The 22620-nt window shown below is 37.1% G+C and overlaps 1 protein-coding gene across 3 annotated transcripts in view; it reads right to left on the reverse strand.

Moving 5' to 3' along the window:
- The window catches only part of ARHGEF10 (Rho guanine nucleotide exchange factor 10), a 116850-nt gene extending 94561 nt beyond the window's left edge, over positions 1–22289 (reverse strand). For 2 of the 3 annotated variants that reach the window (XM_085303211.1, XM_085303210.1), the window contains exons 1-2: positions 22187–22288; positions 8690–8759 (exon numbers count right to left, since the gene is read on the reverse strand). In XM_085303211.1, the coding sequence (XP_085159337.1) occupies positions 8690–8726 (37 nt within the window). In that variant the 5' untranslated portion in view covers positions 8727–8759; positions 22187–22288. Of the gene's footprint in view, positions 1–8689; positions 8760–22186 lie in introns of all 3 variants that reach the window. The other variant, XM_085303212.1, reaches the window with a different exon arrangement.
- Positions 22290–22620: the final 331 nt, after the last annotated feature.

Here is a 22620-nt window from a genome sequence, read left to right on the forward strand (position 1 = left end):
AAAGGAAGGAGAAGGAAGATTTTTCTGGGGAATCTAGTTCTGCACACATAATTCATATCTGTAAAAAAGCAGTCATATGTTAAGGAATTTTCCACAAGAGAATCTGGCTTGTTCTTCACTTCCTCCCTCCCGCCCGAAAAAGCATGCCATTTATTGTCTCTAGTTATATAAATTACTACTTCTTACATTAAATTATTTATTGTTTTGAGGAATATGTATTTCTCTAATCTAGTCTTTTCATTCTGACTAGTAACATGAAACTGCTGTATCATCAAAAACCTTGGATGGAAATGACTTAGGAGTCACTGGCAGTCCTGTGAAACAAAGTATGGCACTTACCCCTGGGGCCTAAAGCAAGTGGACCATGAGATCCCATTCCATAGAAGAAAACACACCAGTTGGGTACATAAACTGTGCATCAGATACTAAAAAGCGCTGAAGCTTACCCAGATCAAAAAAGCTTAAGCACCTTAGGTTTTGGACCATGTCTAACAAGATCTTTTTACCACGCTAACATATTCTGGGTACGAAACAGATTTGGCTTCAACTTTGAATCATGTTTCTTTCTCCTATCTTGCCATCAGGTGTACATGCATCCTTGATCAAGCCTCAGCTGGATTTAGGTAGTGGGATGCCTATTTTCTAGATCATTAGTCCAGGGCTGAAAAGGTCAAAACTGAAGCATTTGCTCGCACTCCTGAAAGCAGAACTTTGAACACCTAAAAGCYCTCATCTCAGTATTAGAACTGGAGATGGATGACAAAGGTGGGGTTCAGAAGACATATGCTGTTTTGGGAACTGATTTGTTTTCTTGGAACTTTTATAGTGGAAAAAGTAATCTGTTGTAGCATGTCCATCTTAAACTTTCAAAGCAGTGCATGTAACCTATTCACATGCTTAAATATAACTTAGATTTAACTATTTATTTTGCATCTTCTCCTCAATGTATTCTGAACAAAGAAMGAACCTAGAAACCCATTTTCTTGCAGAAATTATCTTCTTGTACTACAGTAGAATTTACACATTAAAATAGAATGGTTATGTTAACTATGGGCAATTATGGAAATACTTTGGATTTCAGCTTGCTTCTCATCAACTCATTTTTCCCATTCCCACAGCCTACAGAGTGCTACACAGATAAATTGATTTGTAAAGAAAGTTTGTTTCAAATTTGTACAGAGAGATAGATGGCACAGATTAAAATGAAATATTGCTGCCATGGGATAGGCTTAACCAATAACCTAGGCAATTTTCTGGTAAGACAAAAATAGTACATAACCAGCTTTTAAGAAAATTGTGGAAATCATCTTGGAAGATCAAGTGGATCCYTAATATTTTAACACCTAGAGCCTACTGATCAGTAACAACTGAATGGTWTGCACTGAACAGAAGCTTCCTGAAATTTGTAGACTTCCAGAAGATAGCAAAACTTGACACGGGGACACAAAATATCTTCTGGCATGCTCAAACAAAGCAGAAGTTCAGGGTTGTTCTAAATTTTAGCCCTTTTCTCTTTCACGCTTTCCCCAACACCCTACTGCCTGACGCATCTGCTTTAATCGAATGGTTACTGAGGCTCCAGGGGCTCCACYGACCAGACCTCTACCAGCTGTTATCAAAGTTCCTCCACAATTCATTGTTTACAGAACTTTATTCTGATATAATTCCTCTCAAAAACAAAACTAAACTATGAAACCTCAACACAAACAAACCAGAACACTACAAAATGAAGTTTTCATCTACAGGAAAGAWTATCCAAAACAAGAACAGTTACAGAACGTACAGCTACACTTTAGCATCAACCATACTTCTTATGAGTAACTGCAAGACCTGTAGCTCACAGACTACAGCAATCCATATTTTATAAAACAGAACATTATTTTAACAAAAGACTATCCCACTTGGAATGTGCACAATCTCCAGAATTTGATCGTCTAACCAATGTTACTGAGCTTAACCAYAGATTATTCTAACAATGATTATTCCTGCAAGGACCTTAATCAGACATACTAAATTATATTCTCTATTCACTATATATGAAACTAYGACAAGGTTTGGTTTCCTGGAAAGAATCTATGCGGATGCCTGGAGCGTTTTTTTTCCCGAGGGTTTTTCCAAAAGTAGATTTACCTCAAATTGCTAGGCATAATTTCAGTTCCTCTCTGCAGAGAAAGAGAGCAGCACCTAATAAATGCTTCATTCAATAGTTCAGACCTTTAATTTATCTTAATGCAAACAAATTTTACTTTTTTTTATACATTCTTCTCTGCTCTGTATGAGTGCTAACACAATCTGTCTATCTAAATATTGCAGAGCTTTTAGGCACAGCTGGTGAACCTGGGATGAGTGAAATGGAATTAAAAAAATATCCCTCTGTTACTTGGCAGCAATTTACTCTGGCTGTTACAAGTTACTGCCAGTTACAAGTCCTAAAAAGGCAAAAGAAACAAAAAATAATTCACACCTTTCCTTATATGCTGGCTTGCTATTTGAAATYCAAATTTCAGAGCTTAACTTACAAAAACACTCTTGCAGAAATATCCAACAATCAGCATAACTGCTTTTAAATAAACAATATTAATTATCCCAAAGTAGAGATGAATTTTCCTGACATCCCTCAGTATCCCTTTGTCTCATCATCAATCCATCTTTTCAGTCAACATATCCGGGGCTTGTCCCTACACACTGCTGTCCAAGTTAAGTTTGACACTAAGGTCATGTTACAGAGCAGCTGAGTGAATAAAAAGTTTTTATGAGTAAAAAACTAACTAAAAAAGTAAGACTATTCAGAAAGGAAGTATCATACTTTCAAAATGAAGATGCTAGTCACTTAGCACACTGATCATTTAACAAATCATAAATATCTATCGAAGATTTTACTGGATTACTTCAAAKCAGAGAGGACACAATTACATCTGCATAAACTGTGTTTGTTTTGCAGATACTAAAACCAGAAATAATTTGTAATTAACCTATTTCTCTTTATTGCTTTATTGCTCAACTCCCATATATTCTTGGCTAGAAGAAAAAAGACATAATTAGGAGTGACACATGACACCATCGGTGCATTTTTGCAATCTGAATCTTCTTGTTACTGTTTGTTATATGGCTTGTCTGCATTGTTACATGAAATAATTGATCCTTATGTTAAACCAATGTATTTTCCCTTACTGAGAGTAATGTGATCTTTAAAAATAAATTGTTCTATTACAAATGGGATGCCAGACACCAACAAGCCACAGCCAGCTTCAAAAAACAAGGCACCATTCATAACTACAATTCATATTCTGTTCTCATTCTTCTGAATCTTGGCTCTCCTTTTACCATCATTTGTAACTGTCTGTATGCTGAAAATAGACATGCCTAACAAACAATGCCATATAGCCTAAGACCACGTCCTTTTATAGTCACAGTTTAATGTAAGCAGTGTTCTTACTTCAATTCCCCAATCATGCTAAGTAATGTCTTTTTGTTTTACTCCASTCTGAAATGCAACCTCATTTTCCTCACTGTTCTTCACTTCCATAAACCAAATCATAAGACATATGTGATTTTCTTTCCGATATTATAAGAGCCCCAATTTAACTGCCTCAGTCACAAAAACTGTTTTAAACAGTTAAAAACTAAATAACCTGTAAAATTATTCACTGAACAGGACAAAAGGTAATTAAATAAGCAGAAAACAATATATAGCATACAAAAGAGAAAGTAGTTCACCTAGCAGAGAAAGTTATCTCTATAACAAAACACAGCAGCTGTTCAACAGCTCCCTCTTAGAGCTAATCAAGAATGTTTCTAAAACTTTTTTGTTGGAATATGCAAGTTCATCCTAATGAGAACTTTCATAAAAGCACAGTTATTCCTATCTAACTTATCTGGAAAGCTCTCTCAGACTCCACACAGAATGCTTTTTCAAGGCCAGAGGAACTATGACTATTTTAGAACTCRGGGGTTGGCAGGCAAACAAACAAAAAAGAACAAAAACTCAGACACATAGTACTTGATCACATGTAGGAGATCCAGATTTAAGTCCTTGGCCTTCTTGATTTATGGTTTTCCATATCAGGAGCATAGAAATCCATACTCACAGCCCTAAAAGCCAACTACTTCTACAAAAACATGCAGAATATTTTAACAGTCAGTAGCTAAGGGATCTCTTTGGTCTGTTTTTGCTTTGAAAGACAAYTTGGAAATGTCCAAGTTGTGAAACAAAGGTTTCTCATCTAGCTCTACTCACAGGATAAGAGACAGGGGCATAAGTAAGGAAAAGAGGTGAGAGAACATACTCAACTGCTCTTTACACTACACCTACTCTTTAACTGTACCTCACATTTCTCAAATGAAGCAGTTATAATGGTTATTTCTCATGTAAAGAAAATATTTAGTGTGACTACGAAGACTATACAATCAAATTCATTCTCACATTGTCCTTGTATTGAACACTGAAATTTCAATGCTATTTTAAATATTTAAGAAACAAAATATGCTGGCTATTCATACCAGAACTGTATTGCTATGTCTCAGTATTAAAAATCTAATTCCAAGAAATAAACCTCTTGATAGACTCAATTAATTATAAAACAAAGCTTAAAACCTATTCTATGTCCTATGACTATTATAAAGGTTAACTTAATTTAGGAGGACTGGGCTGAATAATTGAGAAGTATTCTCAATATAGTGAGAACTCTTTCTAATAGTGCTCATGGAGAAACCATGAGTCATACTGCCACGTACCAAGAATAATGAAAAGGAGATTTATCCAGAGAAGAAAGTACAAAGACAGAAACCTGTTAAACAAAATGCACCCTATACTTCCTTAAGGCAAGGAGCTGTTTTTCATGTGTCCATTCTTGCTAAGCACAGGAAGACATTTTTCCTTTTTTAAACATGCCCAGTAAACATCTCTAAGTCCTCATATAAAGAATAAGACTTTCATTTTGCAAGAAGACAAGATATTCTTCCCATGAAGAAAGGAAAACCAGCCAGAGACCACACCTCCCAATAAATTAGCAGAACAAGCACAGACAATCTTAAGTGAACACTATTCTAGCATTAAATAACCAATCTCAAGTCCTAGCTGGTCAGGGCAAAGAAAAACACCTCTACAGCAGAGCAGTGAGCAGAAAATAGAGCTCATCTGATTCTCAGAATTGCAAGCTTTTAAATTCCTAACTGCAAAATCTGCAGTCCGCAGCCTATCTTGTCTAAATGGCTTTGGGAAGTACATTCCTTCACAGTAATCAATTACAACATAATTGTAACTTACAGTCATAAAAACCTACCACCATATTCACTTAGCTGTTAAAGAAGGAATTTCTGTGTTGATGGGCAATAAAGAATCCTCCTCTATTTTATTTCACAAAATAGTCGGTGGGTTTTTTTTAAATATACGAAGTCTTACACATAAATTCCAGCACTTTGTTTATAAATTCCTATGCACATACAAATTGAAGGAGTGAAGAAAAGCTAAACTATCATCACAACTGTCAATTTTGGAAGCATTTTTTTGACTACGCTCTTAATCCAGCCTTACATTTGAAAGCATTCCCCCATCCTTGCTCCCTCATGGTTAACACACATTGATTCAAAATATATAAGCMACAATACTTAATCATGACGAAAGAAGAATTAGGTTTATAATATTCTGGAGGGAGAACAGAAGGGTATTTAATTTTTGCAAAACTCTTCAAGGGTTGCATTTGCTCTGGGGTGAGAGAATTAACTAGCATAAACTTGTCACTATGTAATTAAAGATGCATGAATGGAATGTCCAAACAGCAGTAAAAGGCAACAGGCAGATACACTGCATAAGTATAATAAATAAAACAAACAAGAATAAAACATTTATCTTCCATTCCTCTATCATATGCATGCTTCCTCCTATGAAGGACTGGCAGAGGAAGCTCTATCATTGACCTTAACTGATCATTTTACCAGCAAGGTAGAGATTCAGATGATTAGCACTGATTAAAAAAAAAAAAGACACTATTTAAGGTGAATTTAGTTGCACAGCTTTCATACAGATTCCTACAACATTCCCATGACAAAAATAAAGGTTTACGTTCATTTTTCCACCTTGTATACACTGACATTGATATAAACAAACCTGGTGAAGTTACTTGTCCAAGAACAACATTGGAAACCCATTAAATAGGAATACAGTTGAAATTCATCATGCAGGCTATACTGTCACTTTAAACAGAGGAGAATCCAAATGACTTTCATCACTAAAGTTATATCTGTGAAGGGAGTGAATAGATAAAAGAAAAACTTCTGAAAAATATTTAATGATGTGATCTGTAGCCACAGTTCAGGATTTTATAATCACTATGCAGCAGCTGCAATGTAGTAGAGGCTCCTGCACTCAGTACACAGTGGGTCCCTCAAACGCACTATTCACTGCAGTAATTTGCCCATTGGTCCACTGTCTAAAGGCACAGACAGATCCTGCTCATCATTTCTGAGCAGGTATCTGGATGACTGGTGTACMCACATAGCAGGAAAAAACTTAACCACTGCAAACCAACACTGTTCCTTTTTCCTTTAACTCAGATACGTRACTTTGCAGCTGTACTTGCTCCTAAAATTCTCAGGGTTATCTAGGAAATGAACTAAACTATAATTAAGAGTAACTTTTGAAACGTTTACTATAATATTCTGCACTGCAGAAGACTTTTTTTTAAAAAAAACTTCAATGATATTGTCTTTATTAATATGACTTCAATATGACCATTGGTAAAGTCAGAAAAAATTYTAGTTCCAGTAATTTTTAGACAAAACTTTGAGGTGACAGTGAAAAAGTCCACTGATACAAGATCAGATAATGCTTTATCTTGAGCACAATCTCAATTTATTTAAAGTAAGTTTAATCAGAACATTAAGGAGTAACACATCTCAAAATAATAAAAATTCAGTGTAATATAGCTCAACATGATTCTGGAATTTAGGTTCTCTCTCTGCAAAKCTAGTTATAACATATGAAACTGAGTTTGTGTATATGAAATGCTTAGAGTATCACACATGCTGATGAGTTTGACCAAGTTGGAGCTGYTGCCACAATTATTAGCTGTCTTTAAACAACGACAGACCCTACTCAAGTGGAAACACTGATTCTTTAAGGATGACTCTTCCCCCACAGCAGTACATCCTTTGTAGATAAATATTCTGATAAGGATAGTTTCACAGTAACTGTCACTAAATAAAATATTTTGACCACATGGATTAAGTGAAAGGCAGGAAACATATTTTGCCAGCACAACATTCAGTGATAGCTCATAATATACAACAGTCAATAACGATAGTCAGAAACATGCCTTATCCATTAGAAGATGATTTTATAACTTCCTGCTTCTTTGACATTCCCAATTTCCCAGGTAGTATCTAATATTAGACCTCTATCTGTGGCTGTAGTTAAGCTAGAGAGAAAGCAATTTCTAACTCGGATGACAATTCTCAAGTTCCTAAATAGTTATGGCTGAACAAAACTAAGATAAATCCTTTTTCATATTTAAAAAATTTCTCTATAGATACTGCATCAACAATAAATAAAATGTAGTAATTTTTAGAAAAGGGATACATCAGAAATCTATGGGCAGACTACAGAAAGCCCCTATCTTGGCAAACTACATTAGCAAATTTAGCTAAATAAGAACAGCTGTACTGGGTTCAACTGCAGGTCTACATAACTGCTGTCTCCATCAACCAATGCTTTGGGAATACTAAGATTAGACTACTATTCCTAAGAAGTCTCCTAGCCTCAAACTATCRAAAGCCAAATGCTCTTAAAAGACACAATGCCAAATAGTACAGAAAGGTGTGTTTATAGGAAATCAGATAAAAAAGATACAGCTGATATTCCTTTACAACAGGCATAACTCCGATGCAAGACACATTGCATTTGTATATTCTGTCCTTAAGCCCTCTGAACTCCAGGCTCTAGTAGTTGCCACACGGCTACCAGTATACAGCAGCCAAAAGGCACCACGGGAACTTTGGAAAGCAGTTACACAGTCTAACACGTGTGGCAACCTTCCAGAAATTTCTGTGCTCCAGCCAAACAAAGGTTCAGCCATGCACGCTTCCACCCCGCTTCCCACAGGGAGGCGTGCTGCCTGAGCCAGGAGCTGCAGGCTCACGGCGAGAGGAGGACAGCTTCAAAAGATGGTATAGCCCTCTGCAGTCATCCTCCAGGTTAAGCACACCTTGTGGAAGTAGCACGTGTTCCAACAGAGAAAAATTCACCCCTCTGTCACCTCAACTCAGGCTCCAAATCTGTCCAGGCATCTGTGCCACTGGCCCAGATATCCTGCTCACACCACAGATTTGCCAGCTTCCTCTCCAAGGAGCACCGTATGCACGAGGGCTCAGGATTGTATTAAACGTATGAGGACAGGCAGCACGCTATGTTGCCACAGAAAACCTATTTGCAGACTGGGACTGAAGGAACCAATTGCTCCCCAGTTTTCTTCCTGTCATGCTCTTGTAATACCAGTAAGCCAGCTCCAASAATGGAGCAGGATAGAGGGTGGGAATTTAGTCTCAGGCACTGCCAAATACCCCCAAGAGAATATCAGCACGTCCCAAGGAGATGTGGGGGCTGGGAATGCTGGAAAGGTAAACATATTGTTTGAAAAATAATCCCAKCTGTTACAGTGAAAGTGATTTTAAAAACAGTAAGCATTCTAGTTACCTTCTGGAGGTGGGGGAGGGAATTCCTCTGTGTCCATTCTAGTGTATCTACTGTGCCTTTGGCAGACCTCCTACAAAAGAAAACATAGTTTGCAAATGAACATCATTTCCAGATTTTCAGACACTCCTTTTTAATTTGGCCAAGCGCATACCTATTAGCTAATACCGTTATGGACTAGAAGAAATGTGCCTGGCTTCTAGCTTCAAAATACATCTAGTCCAAATTTTTTACGTACACAGCCCTTCCTTAGCACTGGAGCCATTTCTTGTAATGTTCTCAATACGCCAGCTGAATAAAGATGAAGCTTTTAAACTATTTGATACTCTGCAGCTCTCATTGTGACAGCTACAGCCAGATTATTAAAAGATGTTATTTTAGCACGTGTTTGTGCCAAATATTCTGCTTCAAAATCCTCATGTAGGAGGGAGRGTGAAAAACTCTAAAAAGCTTATCAGTCTTGATGATGCTTTTTTCCACTTGGCAATTAATATTGAAAATCAGAAACATTAGCACCAATTATTTTTATCTTGGAACATGCCATTTCTGCTTATAGTGTTTTAATTTGTAGTACGATATATGGAGTCTCTACAATCATTTTGAAAAGAAGCAACCATAACAACTGCTGTACTTTCCCCATGTCAACGGTCTTCTGCCTAGTTTTAAAGGTCATGTTTTCTTCTTCCAGGAGGGGAAGAAAAAAAAAGAAAGAATAAGAGAGAGAGAAAAGTTAAAGAAGATTAGAAGGGTTCTTAAAGCACTTTAAACACAGCTTTTTTCTGAAAGAGGATTCAAAAACACTAATTGAGTCTGCTTTGCTTTTGCTGCTCCTGAGAAGAGTGAAGTAATAGCGAGGAATCTGCATGAGCACCTAAGCTTTTCTACTCTTCTCTTTAATGCTTGGTCTAATGTTTTAAACTAAAGAATAAAACCATTTCCGTACTTCGGCTCAGAACRCATCCTAAGAGAGAGCAAAGCCCAGAACGTACAGGAGAAATTTGCCTTCTTTCCCCAAGAGCATTCAACAGTGATTTTGCAGTTAATAGCTAAAAGGACAAACTGGATCTGTCGTACTAGGAAATGCACATATTCTGTCCAAAAACATTTCCATTCTAAGCAGCACATCAAAAATAAACAATTAACAGAAAGGCTGTAAAGAAAAAGTAAGTTTCTAAAAGCTATAGAAGACACTATGGAAGAGCCAATACAGAAGTTTCTGCATCTCTTATCTCACTCGGAGTAGTCCATCGGTGTTGATTTCAAAAGGTTATTTTTTGTGCTTGCAGCAGTTCACAAAACAGCTCAAGCCTTTGGCAAGCATCCGTAGCCTAAGGACAGGAACAATAAGTTAAACAATGTAGTGAAACTCAAGGCACAGTAGAGAAATAATAAATTAAATGAATCTGGATGCACAGATCAAATCAATCACYGCTTCCAGAAAAGGTGCCAGTGAAGGAAAGGAAGGATGACAATTCTGGCGAGGTCCTGATATGGTGAGACAATTCATAAAAACTTCAAATTTTCTAAGTGTATGAAACTGCCTTCTAAAGGAGCTTTAGCTTTGCTAACTGTCAATCAAGTCCTAAATATTAACAAGTAATTTCAGAGTCAAAGCTTAAAAAAAGATTCCTAAACTTACGTACAACCTCTGCCTGTAACACACAAAATACTCCACTACACATTTCCACTATACGTCACCCCTTCTAAAGTCTCCCTCATTACCCTTTATTTCTGTAGAGCTAAAATGCATGTTTCTAGTTACAGATGTCTGGAATGCATTTTGCCATACTAAGGCTGTCAGGCAAAAAAGGAGTAATTATGGTCTCAGGAGAAGACTATTTTTCTTTAACTTTTAGACTTGAATCATCATTGAAACTTATATTTTCAAGGATGAAACATGTAATAACCAGCAAATCTGTGGAAGTTTCAGTACCCCTTTGAAATATACCTCTCAGAGCATAGTTGAAAGGCTTTTTTTGGGGGGGGGAGGGGGGGGAGGTGTTGCTGGCTTTCTTTAAAAAAAACATAGATGATTCAAGATTTTAAACATATTGAACTAAGTTTCAYATAATTAGTTTAAAAAATATTTTCTTCCTTACAAATACTAACAAAATGTATAACTGCACTGTGAAAGTTTCATCTCATTTTCCTTTTTTTGATCTAGCTCACAGTGATGTGTTTCAAATCACACAGGAATTGTGTAGAGGAAGGACACAGACCCAGTGTTGGAGTCCTGACCACTGAGCTGCTTTCTCTCATTTGAACAGTGCAGTTATTCACATGAAGAAAGACGTACTTTCTCACTTAAGAATGCCTTATGGGTTGATTTATACGTTGCATTAATTTGTCTTGAAGTTCCACAGACTTGTTTTCAGTTTTTAATTACTTAGACAAATATTCTGTTAGCAAGGAGAGCTAACAGAAAGTTCCTGTTATACCCTCTATAAAAATAAAATAATTGTCATTTTATATTGCAGAGAGTATGTTCACGAAACACACTTTAGCAGCATCATGCACAGAAGACAGAGTTTTCACTCTTCTGTTAAAAGACATAGGAATTAAATTAAAATGAAGGGATTTAAATCAAGATTTAGGTAGACTTTAATTCATCAAGTAGTGTACAATTCAGTTTGCATTTGTAACCCATGTGCTTCTTCCCCATTGATTCTCGTGGCTGTTAAAATTTGGAACTTCTGTTAATATGTATARCCATACATATTTCTTTAAACAATTACCATACAAATCATCAGTAAAATTAAGTTGAAAGGGACCTATGGATGTTTTCTTATCACTCAAGACAGAACTAACTTCAAAATCAAACTAAGTGCTCAGGGCCTCTTCCACTCAAGTCTTGAAAATCCCCAAGGAGGGAGATCTTACCACCTCTCTGGGCAACCTGTTCCACTGCTTAATCAGTCATACCGTGAAAAACTTTACCCTTACGCCCAATTGGGCTTCCCCTTGCAGCAACTCGTGCCCATTACCTCTCGTCCTTTTGCTGTGAGCCTCTGAAAAAAGTCCCGCTCCCTCTTCTCTACAACTCCACCTTAGGCAGCAGAGGACTGCAGTTAGAGCTCTCTTAAGCCATTTCTTTTTAAAACTAAAGAAGTTTAATTCTCTTAGCCTCTCCTCACATGTTGCAACCCCCTAACCATGGCAGTAGCCCTTACAGGGCTCGTTTTTATGTTTCAGCATCTCTTTTGTACTGGGGGCCCAAATCTGAACCCAGTATTCCTGATGCAGCATCATGAGAGCTGAGGAAGTGTTTAACATAAGTTATTTCAGAATCTCAATAAACATGTACTTTTAAACCAGAGAATACCAAATTCCTGTTCCAAAGGAATACTTCTGAATTAAAAAAAAAAAAAAAAAACTACTGACCAAGAAACACATGAACTAGTGTGTATTGCAAGTATAGTATGTGTTTCATGTGTATTGCATTATAAAACTAAGAATCTGAGCAACTCTGAACAACTGTCCCAGAGTACTTGGCACAACAGGAAGTTTATCAGAATAGGGAGGGTTTTTTTCAAATTAAAATTAATTTCTCAAATGCAGTGTAAACCCTAGTTACTGACTCAAGTCACTTCCTTCCATGCTCCGTAGAAAGTAGGGAATCACAGGGCTAAAAAGGAACTCTTGAAGTTATCTAGTCCAAAGTGCTTATACTAAAGTTTTGCATTGGCTTCAGACTGCCTGATCAACTGAGCTGGCTCAGCACTCACTATCTTCTTTCCTTCAAGTGTGGGTAGAGAGGTAGCAGTGGGTGACATGGATCATGTTGGTGATCTACAGAGTGACTCTTTTCCATCTCTCCCCAATGCTGCAGGCAAAAGTGTGCCCCAACATACAGCAGATGCCCAGCTCATGCCAGGAAAGAGGCCAAAGCACGTGATTCCTAGGTACTGTTTTAGAAGAAAGTCAGTGATCCATTCCGGCCAAAATATTGGCCATGTTCATCTGGTCCTTCCCCTTCAAACCTTTAGAAGTAATGGGTCTTTTATTGCTCATTCATATTTACAGACTGAAAGAGGAAAGGGAGCTTTCCTAATTTTTCAGTTGTTGAACCAATCTATTTGAACAAGTCTACATGAAGAAAATAGTCTTTCTGGTCCTAAGAGACTATTACGGTTAAAAATCTATTTTTAACAGGTTAGTAAGCTTCAACRCTAGGGGTTTAACTAGTAACTTCATAAGTCTGACTGCCTGTAAAATTCAGCAAAAAACATGTTAAATGTGTATATTTTAAAAAAATTCAGATACCTTAATATATTGTAATATATTTAGATCTTTACCAATTTGTCATGATTTCTAAACTTCAATTTGATATTTAAGAATGAATTATGGAATAATTCATTCACAATAAATTTCAGAATTTCAGATTAAAATCAGATTTTCTGGGATGATCTTCCTCATACAGAAGAAAAGTTACATGCAGTGAAAGCAAACAGATTTGAAATGGAACTGAAACCACAAATCTGTCAAGTGTGAAACAATCTCAAAGGACAGCATCTGAAACTTACTTCAAATTTTTCATCATGAGCATTCATCTTTGACCATGAAAGCTGATATAGGGAAAACAGAGGTTTGCAATGTCTGACAATAGACTGTAAGACCTTAAGAGCACTAACACCTCTATAAAAGGGTCCACTATGGAATCAAAATTTCAGTCTTATCAATAACAAACTAATTTTAGCAAGAAAATTAAAGTCACTTTTGTAATTGTCCAAAGACCATAAAAGAAAACCARTATTCCTTTCTGTGAATCAATCTGTCCTCTCATGACACTACTGGGATTATCTTTGGTAAATACTTCTACCTGCCAGGATGAGAAAGTATCTCAACTGTGCCTGCACATCAGATTCTGCTCGATAGTTTCCTCTAATTGTGTGATAAATAACAGACTATCAGTTTTCAACCAGCAAGGCAGAAATAATGATTAACATCTGCCTTTCTACTTCATAGAAACTATTTTCCAAAAGTCATTACTTGTACAATAGTCAGAAGGCAGCAGAAACAAGACTGATGCAAGCTCCTCCAAAACTGCAAGGCAGCTCAGTGTACAGACCTAATGGCATAATATCAACTGAGCTCACAAGAGATATACACTGCCAAGTTTTTCTGCTCAGCGGGCCTAAGAATTGTAAAGACTATATACATTTTCTTTAAAAAGGAATGTGTATTATAACTGCAGTTACATCAAGATTCTTTATTCCTAATGGAGCAGAAAGAATGAGCCAGTGAGCATTTCTTAACAGAAAACAGAAAAGAAGAAACTGGAAGATTGATATCCAAGGAACTGTGCCTCATGGAGAAAGCTTACTGCAGGCAAGCCTTGAAATAACTTCTCTGAGACAGTCTGCAAGCTTAAAAATTAAAAATCTGAACACAAAGCCTGCAAATATCTAAAACATAAACTCCTGTCCGTGTCACCGACTGAATATAGCTCTATAATGCCTAATGGAGTCTTGTTCAACTTATTGTCATAGAACTCCTGCTGGGAAGTAAAACTTGCTGAATTTTGATACATAGGCTCTTTCAAGGGTGCATAAAAGCAAGGAGAGAAGAAAGAATGTAGAAGAACAAAAGATTAATTTCCATTTATTTTTTCCTATTCCTCAAGACACCTCTATTAACACTCCCCCCAAAAAATAGCGCAATTTGTTATCTGTACAAGACTAAGAACCACAGATCATAGACTTTTTTTAAAAAAAATTAGATTGTTTTATAGTACACAGAGTGTAAACGAAGCAGGTGTTTATATTATAGCAGCTTACCACCACATACTAGAAGCTATTGAGGAAGGTTGTACCAAGACTGCATCATCATTTCTTTTAAAGTATATTTGGTTTAAAAAATATTTAACATCTCTATTAATAAAGTTTAACAATAAAGCTGCTACAAATATCTAAATCTTAAGTARTGGAATAAAAGTTAACTGTATGAGCTCAAATTGAACATAAATATGAAGCATAATTCTTGCCATAGAAATCCAAGCCTGCCTTAGGTAAAGCTGAGGGAATTCTGTTATCAGCTACAAAGCTAGTAAGATCAGATCCATGGAGATGCACATTTTTTAAACAATGTATGCACAATCCATTTGCCATAAAGGCATTTAATCTCTTTTTTGCCTCCCTTTCTCACAATCAAACATTATCCAGCTTAAACCCAGAAGACAACATGGCAGAAAGCACTGAACAAGGAACCAGTCTACAAGAACACACTGAGAAGACGACTGAAGACGTTCAGTACTCCATTGTTTCTTTTTTAGAGAAATTATTTACAATAGTTCTTTACCTAGGGTGGATTCCTTCCTAATACATCAACTCAAGTAGAGGGTGGAAGACAGAAAGAGCAACGTTTCTATTTGCAGGTTTGTGTGAGAATTCCTATCCACAACACAAGAAGAAAGCACCAAGGAGTTGTTAGTACTTACGCGCTTATTCCCCTCTGAGGATAGACAACGTAAGGCAAAACACAGAACCACTGAATCATAGACTCATTGAGGTCAGCAGGTTCCTTAGCAGGTCACATAGCCTGATCTGCTGCTCAAAGCAGGATCAGCTATGAGGCAAGACCAGGTTGCTCAGGGCTTCATCTAGCAGGACCCTGAAAACCTCCAAAGGCTACACAACCTTGCTGGGCAACCTGTTTCCTCATTTGGCTATCCTCAGAGAAAGACATCCTAATTAGAATCCCTCATTTCCATTCGTGACACTGTCTATTGTCCTGACAACTTTTTGATCCCCCTAGGCACTGAGGGGCTGCTCATCGGTTTTACACACACACACACACACACGCAAAGCTCACTCTCTCCTCCATACTCACAAGCCCAGCTCCCCCAGCCTCTCCTCCCAGGGCAAGTGCTCTAGCCCCAATCCATCCTGGTGACCCTGCACTGAGCTCAACCTGGTTTAATCAACATCATTCTTGTATTGGGGGGGGGGCACAAAACTGGATGAAATATTCTAGATACAGTCTGACAAGTGCTAAGTGAAGGGGAATCTCTTTGCTTGGCCTGCTGGCTGTGCCCCTGTACAGTCCAAGATGCCAATAGCTTTCACTGCTGGCTCATGGTCCAGCACAACCCCCAGCCCCTTTCCAGCAAGGCTGGTGCCCCAGCAGTCAGGCCCTAATCTGCATCAACACCAGGACCTCTTCCATCCCAGGTGCATGACTTCTCACTTGTCCTTGTTGAATTTCCTGAAGTTCCTGTTGGCCCACTTCTGCAACCTGCCTAGGCCCTCCTGAACAAAAGCCCTGCTCTCAAGCACATCAACTGCTCCACCCTTGGCCCAATTTGGTGTCATCTGCAAAATTTGTGAGCAACAGTTTGTCACCTTGCTAGTCATGGATAAGGATGTTAAAGTAGACACATGCTAGGACAGACAGCTGCAGCAATTCACTTGTTACCAGCTTCCAGCTGGACTACAACTCCATCAGCCTCCTCTGAGTCCAACCACCCAGCCAGATTTTTCACTCATTCTGCAGTACATCTGCCCAAACCATGATGCCATTCTGCAAATGATCTTGCTGAATCCAACACAAGTGTAACTTTATTAAGATCACTATCAATATGTTTAATTTACAGATGGGAAAGCCGGGACATAAAAATATTTAAGGGGGTAGGGTGAGAGGAAGGGAGGACAGAAAAAGTAGTTGAGACCAGGAAAGCAAGTGGGTACCTGAACGTGCATTTAGGGAACTTGACTATGATTCAGTTCTCCGTTCTGTCTTTTGTGCTGGCAATTGTTTTAATATTGTACACTTATTCTTAACAATTCTCTATCAGTCAATCAATTACACTATGGATCCCATCCTGAAGTCCTTGATGCTTCTTGTGTATCATAAAGTAAGAAAAAGGGCATCACTATGGATTCTGAATTCCTTGCTGGTAGCATCCTGTAACAATCAAAGCATCAGAAGAACCAGAAGTGAATATGAGTGCTACACACTTTTAGTCGGGGATAATTTTTTGGTCTGTGCCCCACAGAAAGTAGGGGCCAAGTTAATGGTTCAAGAGCATTTTCTTTTGGTCACCTGCACAAAATCATATGCATGCTGAGAACATTTTTTTTAAAACCTGATTGCAATTAAGTAACTAACTTTGTCTGAAAAAATAATCTTATTTCCAAAGTTCCCTCTTTTAAATTTCATTCAAACTTTCAATATTGGGTAAGTACCAAATGAACTGTAAATATTCTCATGGAGATTTCTATGAAGTTTCACATACTCCATAACACTTCAGTTGTGATGCAAATCCATGAACACTTTAGTTGCATACAATACACATATATAATGATAATCAGAATTCTTATGCAGAGACCTTATGAATGTTATTATAAAACATACATCAATAGTAATTAATTCTAATGCTTTTTGATCAGCCCTATTTGTAAAATAGGGCAATTTTGCTGCAGGGAAAATGCTTCCTTCTGAAAACTATTTTAATTCCCCAGTGAATCAAACTCTTACTACAGRTGAATCTTGGTGTTTTTATGGATGCAGGAGATGTAGCATTTTTCCCCTCTAATTGTATCAAATATCCAACCAGAAGCAGAAAGTCAGGCTCAAATTCACGTTAAATCTATAAGTACTAGTTTTAAAGCAYAGCTGCATTACAGGAAACTGATGACTATTGAAGGAAGCTCCCACAGGGAGCTCTTTTTAATGATAMCAATGAAATGATACACTGAACTAAAGATTCAGTTCCCATCAATATCAGCAAATCTAACCTAGACAGAAAAAATTTTCCTGCGCATTTTCAGTTCTTTGGGTACTACTGCCCTTGGAAAAGTAACTGTATTCTCTCTCCTTAAGGAAACCCACTACAGACAATCAATTACATCTGATCATTGCTTAATTGTTCTACTGGTAAAACTAGTTTCACCTGATGAATAAAGTTACTAAGAAAATAGACTCTTATTCTAGTGTTTCTGAAGTAACAATTTGGAGTAAAATATGGAAATACATTTCTTATCAGAGCTTACATATTYGTAGTGCATGCTCTAGAAACATAACACAAGTTTCTTTGTTTCAATTCCCATAACACCAAAACATTATTCAAATAAAACAGAAATGAATTAATGAAGCTGTTAAAAAAAAGAAAGAAAGAAAGAAAGAAAATAAGGGACAATAGTAGGAGTACCTGCACAGAACAGCCCTCTTTTTATTTTAAAAGTAAGTATAATAGCATGCATTTTCCCATGGAAACATTGGTCCTGCATCTCATTTAAGCCATCATTGAACTTCACTCTTTCTTGCCTTAGGATTGATGAAGTAGACCTCTTCCTTCTCCAGCTTCTGTAATTTTAAAGTGGAATCTAAAGACTCATGCATTAGTCAATCCATGGTTTGCAGCAACGTAAATACTACATATACATTTTTAAAACAACACTGAGGCTGGACACTGAATGCTTTAAGACAGTACAAGATACAAAGTTAAGAGCTGTAAGCTCAACATTAACTGTGGTCCTTGTAGTAGGTTTTGATATTACTATTTCTTAAYAAGTTATTTCTTCACCTGTAAAATGGAATCTCAGTGTTTATATCCTTTCTTTTATTTTTTATGCATCTTTAGTTAGAAGAACCGGGGGAGGAGGGAGAGAGAGGAGGAAGGAAATCACCCAGCATTATCAGAAAATACTCACATTCTCCTATATTTTTGGCTGGAAAAAAAAAATATCTGTATGTTTTCTGCAATCTTCTTAAAAGCATTAAAAAGAGAGAGAGAGAGAGAGAGAGAGAGAGAGAGAGATATTACAGAACAAAAATGAGAGCAAATTTTTGACCTTGAGCTGAATCCTAGGAGTTTGTATTCATGGTTCAGTCCCAAGTAACAAGTATTGTACAGTACAGTAAGTCACTGAAACCGATTTTCTGAAGATAATGCCCCTATTCACCACCACTTAAGTAGAACAATTTATTTTGCTCTGGTTAACTGCTTTGCCTACGCATTTGACATTAAGCTTCAGGCTTCCTGACTGAGCAGCTAATGTGTAGGACATGAATCAATGTTGTGCAGTTATGCAATGCTTCCCACAGCTTTGCTGATTAAGGCAATTCAGAATTAAATTTGAATCATCTTTCTGATATAAAAACACAAGTTCGCAAAAATATTTTTCAAATCTTGCTTAGCTTCATTAATCTTCTTTCACCTTAAGGGAAAAAAGAAAGTTGTACTTACATATTCATGSTTTTAAAATAAATTGAAGTATTTTCATGTAAAAGTCAAATTCCTACTATAAAAATAAGTGCAATTTATATCGCAGTAGATGTGAACAACTCAACATTCTCCTCCCACAGATACGTGACAGATCTCGACTCCCAAGCTTTGTTCTCTTCAAATTACATATGTACATACTGACATTACTGAGAAATATGTGAAACTGAAGAGAATTAAAGATGGAGAAAAATACTTATAACAATCCTAACACACCTCCCCTCTTTACTATAAGGAATCTCTCTCCCCTCCCCCAAAGTACCYGCAGCCTTTCTAAGTAACTCTCAGGCTTCAGCCTATGAACCCCTGAAAGTTTCCAGGAGTCTGTTAGTAGGCTTTCRGAGGTATAGTTTTCCTGCACTTTTCCACTTTCAAAACTACTTTTAGAGGCAGCAAGGAATTTCTCAATAATAATTTTTCACTAACAGATGTAGCAACAAGCAAGAGTTTATATGAATAGGAATACGAGAAAAAGCTCTGTACACTATAGCTCCAAATGAAGTTTCTGTAAGAGACAACTGCTGCAGTACATATTCTGAAGGAAGCATCCAAGCATGGTATGGAAGCACACTTGCAGTTCAAGAAGCTATCAGGAAGCTGAACTTACTACAGAACAGTTCCTTTACATTTAGAGACCATCAGGTGATTTTCCATGATATCCCCTGTATAGTTCTAACTTGAAACTGTAAAATAGAAAGATACAATAAAAAGTCAGTAATAAAACAGAAGTTCCCTTCTAGAGGCAGAAAAAAACCCCTACTCTCCTACATACATAAAGATGAAAATAYTACAGATTGCTGATTTCTCCATTACATACAAAAAACAGTGTACTATCAAAAATGCACAGAATAACTGACTGCAGCTCTGTACAACATACGATTTTAATATGAAAGATTGAATCAAAAAAATATTCCTCTTCCTCCTCCCAGATTATAGGATTTGCTTCCTGGCACTTCAAACAATGAAGACTGACTTCTTCCAAAACAGACTGAAGTTGATAAATTTTCTACAACAGATTCTAAAAATAATTCCTATTTTTTATAGGACAGTTAATAGACTTCCTGTTATACAAATGAGTAATGTACTATTTCCAGTTGCATTAAATTCCATTAACAACTGTGAAGTTTGAAAATAGCATTTTAGGTTTTAGTTGAGCTTGTTTTCTCCCTTCAAGTGTTTATAAACTATACAAGGACTCCTAAACAGCTCAGAATCAAACACCACTGTTGGTGTTTTTTCCTATCAATATTTATTAGTGCCAAAACTTCCACCTTAAAAAAAAAAAAAAAANAAAAAAAGGAAACAAAAGACACCCCCTGCCAATGAAGTAGTAATGGAATATCCTAGGAAAAAAGGAAAGATAGCCAATATGAGCTTTTCTACACATAAAATCATTAACAGTATAAAAAGCTTTGTAAGGAAATATGACTTACATAGACTAAATACATATACATACATATATATATATACATGACACTAAAATACTCCAAAACATTTCAAAATAAAGTTGCAATGTTTAAAAGTTCAGGCTACTCAAAACTAAGACTGTACATCATAAAATATAGATTCTGGAAAACTATAGTTAAGACATGCTAAAGAGCTGCTAGGTTTAGAACAAATCAGAACCACTTTGTATTGGATGTATGTCTAAAGACTTAAGGACTTAAACTTAGTATTTTAACATGCTGTAAATCAGCATATTTTAACATGCTGTAAATCAGCATACTTGCACTAAAGTTAATGGACTAGAAGAAAAAGAGGTACCTAGACTCATGATTTATTTTGCAAATATGATAAAAATGAGAATACAAATATTCTATTTATGTAATACTGTGGATTTTTTAAAAAATAAATTTAAGAAATGTAAAATTTGTTTCACAGTATTCTACTCCAGGAAAGGAGTACCATAGCCTGCAGGCAGATCAGCAGAACCCACATCATATCTCCAGAGAGTAACTRTATTTCCTGTTCAGAAGAGTGGTCTGGTGGATGTGAAGAGATCTCTCTTTATAGGAGAAACTGTTTTCAGTATTTTGATGTGCCAGTCAGCCCTAACACCAGCATTGCACACACACACCCACACAGAGCATTAGGCTCTTCTCCATAYCATATAGTGCACGGAGTCCTGAATCCAGAGAGACTATCACACCGCACCACATCTCCCTGCTGGGTTGGCTACTCCATGGGACCCGCAGGACAATGCATCCATCAAGCATCAATCTGCATCCACGCTCCTTTCTCCCCCAACTTGACTCTATGCATGCGGTATCAGTCACGAAAGGTCCACATGCTGGAGACCCAGTGCCTGCCTCATCACAAAATACCTGTCTCCACTCACATAACGCTTAGTGCCTCACATACAACTCCATAGGTAAGTTCAGACATCCATAAGCTGTACTATAGTAAGTGTTGAAATAGCACTGTAAAACTTTCAGAAGTATCAGATTTCAAGATAGTGTCTAAAGAGCTACTGTTCATAGCCAGATAAACACATGTAACTAGTTCATGGGCTACTGAGCCTCAGGGTAAAAAAAAAMAAGATAGATTAAATGAAGAAAGTCGGAGAGATTATCAAGATCAAACAGATCACTCAAGTGAAAAGAATGAAGGGCCTATTGAAGAAAACTGCTGAATGGCCAGAACTCCTGTGTGAATAACATGCTTGCAATTGTAGATGCCCAACATGTTCCACATTCAAGCAATAAATCTGCATCTCCTAAGTGCCAACAGAAAATTTTAAAAATGCAACTTTTTTCCCCCCTACAGAACCAACTGCTTACCCAGGGTTTACTAAACAGAGCAAAGGCTTTGGGAAAACAACCATTTTCTTTACAAAAATCACAAACTAATATATGTTGATACACTCTCACTATATTTATTCAGCATGAAGCTGTTTATAACACCCAAATTTTCTTATTCTATGAATAGATGTGATTTATGAAAAAAAGTTACACAAATGGAAAAAGAAAATACTTTTTATACTGACGAACTTAAAATTGCAGATAAAAGTCAAGGTCTTTCTAGCTTTGAAGAAAAGAGCATCGAGTAAGTATTTATCTCGAAGAAGCTAGAATTCAAGATGGATACAAGTCTTTTCAGCCAAAAAAAAAGCTAAGCAGCACCTGATGGGCTTTGAAAGAAACCCTTGTTGTAGGCATATTATTAAYAACTGTCTTCCCAAGCATCTCATAGTAGCAAAGCATCTCATAGCATCTCATACTGACAAAGATCAACTTGCTTAGGTGAATGACTGACCAACTTTTTAAAGTTGTTCTTACCTTACCCTGCAAGAGCAGGGCATCTTCCAGAAGTAACCACACGGTCTGGGACCACCACGGWCAACTCCATAAATCCTTCCACAGTTTAGAATGTTTTTTTAGGAAGAAATCAAATAAAGTCTTTATACTTTAGACAGAAAAAAAAGGAGGAAAATAACCCACTGAAATGGATAGAAATAACAGTGCCAAAGTATTTTGTTTCCAGTTAGAAGACAGTTAGCTTATTTTAGCTGCCAGCTACAAAGCCCATGTTGAACAGTGTCTTAAAACAGGGGGGAAGAGAAGAACCTCAAGTCTGCCTAGAAGGTGGGATTTTTAACAGCCTTGCCGATACGTGGCTAACAGGAGAGGCCGCCCTAGAGCTGGGCAGGCTCCGGACCGGGAAGAGCACGACCCTAAGCGCGCGCCGATGCGGTGCGCGTCGCGCACCAGCG

Source organism: Rhea americana, unplaced genomic scaffold, assembly GCF_003343005.1.
Source record: "Rhea americana isolate MKP2758 unplaced genomic scaffold, rheAme1 scaffold_199, whole genome shotgun sequence".
NCBI classification, from domain to species: domain Eukaryota; kingdom Metazoa; phylum Chordata; class Aves; order Rheiformes; family Rheidae; genus Rhea; species Rhea americana.